Source organism: Glossina fuscipes, unplaced genomic scaffold (genome assembly GCF_014805625.2).
Source record: "Glossina fuscipes isolate IAEA_lab_2018 unplaced genomic scaffold, Yale_Gfus_2 1, whole genome shotgun sequence".
Lineage (NCBI taxonomy): Eukaryota > Metazoa > Arthropoda > Insecta > Diptera > Glossinidae > Glossina > Glossina fuscipes.
The window spans coordinates 17,163,000-17,163,763 of NW_023998415.1; the positions used below are offsets into that span (position 1 = coordinate 17,163,000).

Below are 764 nucleotides of genomic sequence, written 5' to 3' on the forward strand. Positions count from 1 at the left end.
TTAAAGGTACACATACTCTTCTATACATATATCATATTTACACAATCGGGAAAAAAATTTCATAATTTCAAAGATCCACGTTGTCAATGACCAATGTAAGTACCTGCATTTATAAGTAAGTGACTCTTTCATTCTTGCAATGTCCTCAAAATTGGAAATGACAAGATTATCTTATAACAACTAAAACTATGGGAATAAAATTATAGACACATGCTGGAATTAAAATGAAGATGATGATCATTGTAATGATTGCTTATTGGCTTAATGATGATAAAGAGAATGTCCATATGCGGAAAGGCCGTGACCATAGCCATAGCTGAGAGCGGGTGCAGCTACTACAGCTGCAGCAGGCGCGGCATGTACGGCAAAAGTCGGAGCGGCATGGACGGCAACAGCCGGAGCAGCATAGGCAACTTTATTCGAAACTTTATAAGTATTGGCATACGAAGTGGCGACGGGAGCAACATAACTTTTAACGACAGCCGGTGCTGAATATGCTTTAACTACAGCAGGAGCAGCAACCACAGCCGGGGCTGCGTGATACGTAGCGGCATAGGCAGGAGCTGAAACAGCAAAGCCATGACCGTAACCGTAACCACCATAACCACCATAACCACCATAACCACCCAAATAGCCGGCGGAGGCTACAGCACAAAAGGCAGAGATTAAGATCTGAAAAATTTTTTGACATTTCATTTGCTTTTCTTTTTTCTTTTTTGTATTTTCGTATTTCATAAAAAACGAAAAAAAAAAAAAAAAAAAAA

At 39.7% G+C, this 764-nt stretch overlaps 1 protein-coding gene across 1 annotated transcript in view; it reads right to left on the reverse strand.

The window, feature by feature from the left end:
- The window catches only part of LOC119645316 (cuticle protein 12.5-like), a 1,349-nt gene continuing 585 nt past the window's right edge, over positions 1–764 (reverse strand). Inside the window, exon 2 of the mRNA XM_038045458.1 lies at positions 1–672. Coding sequence (XP_037901386.1) covers positions 262–672 — 411 coding nt within the window. The 3' untranslated portion in view covers positions 1–261. The remainder of the gene's footprint in view (positions 673–764) is intronic.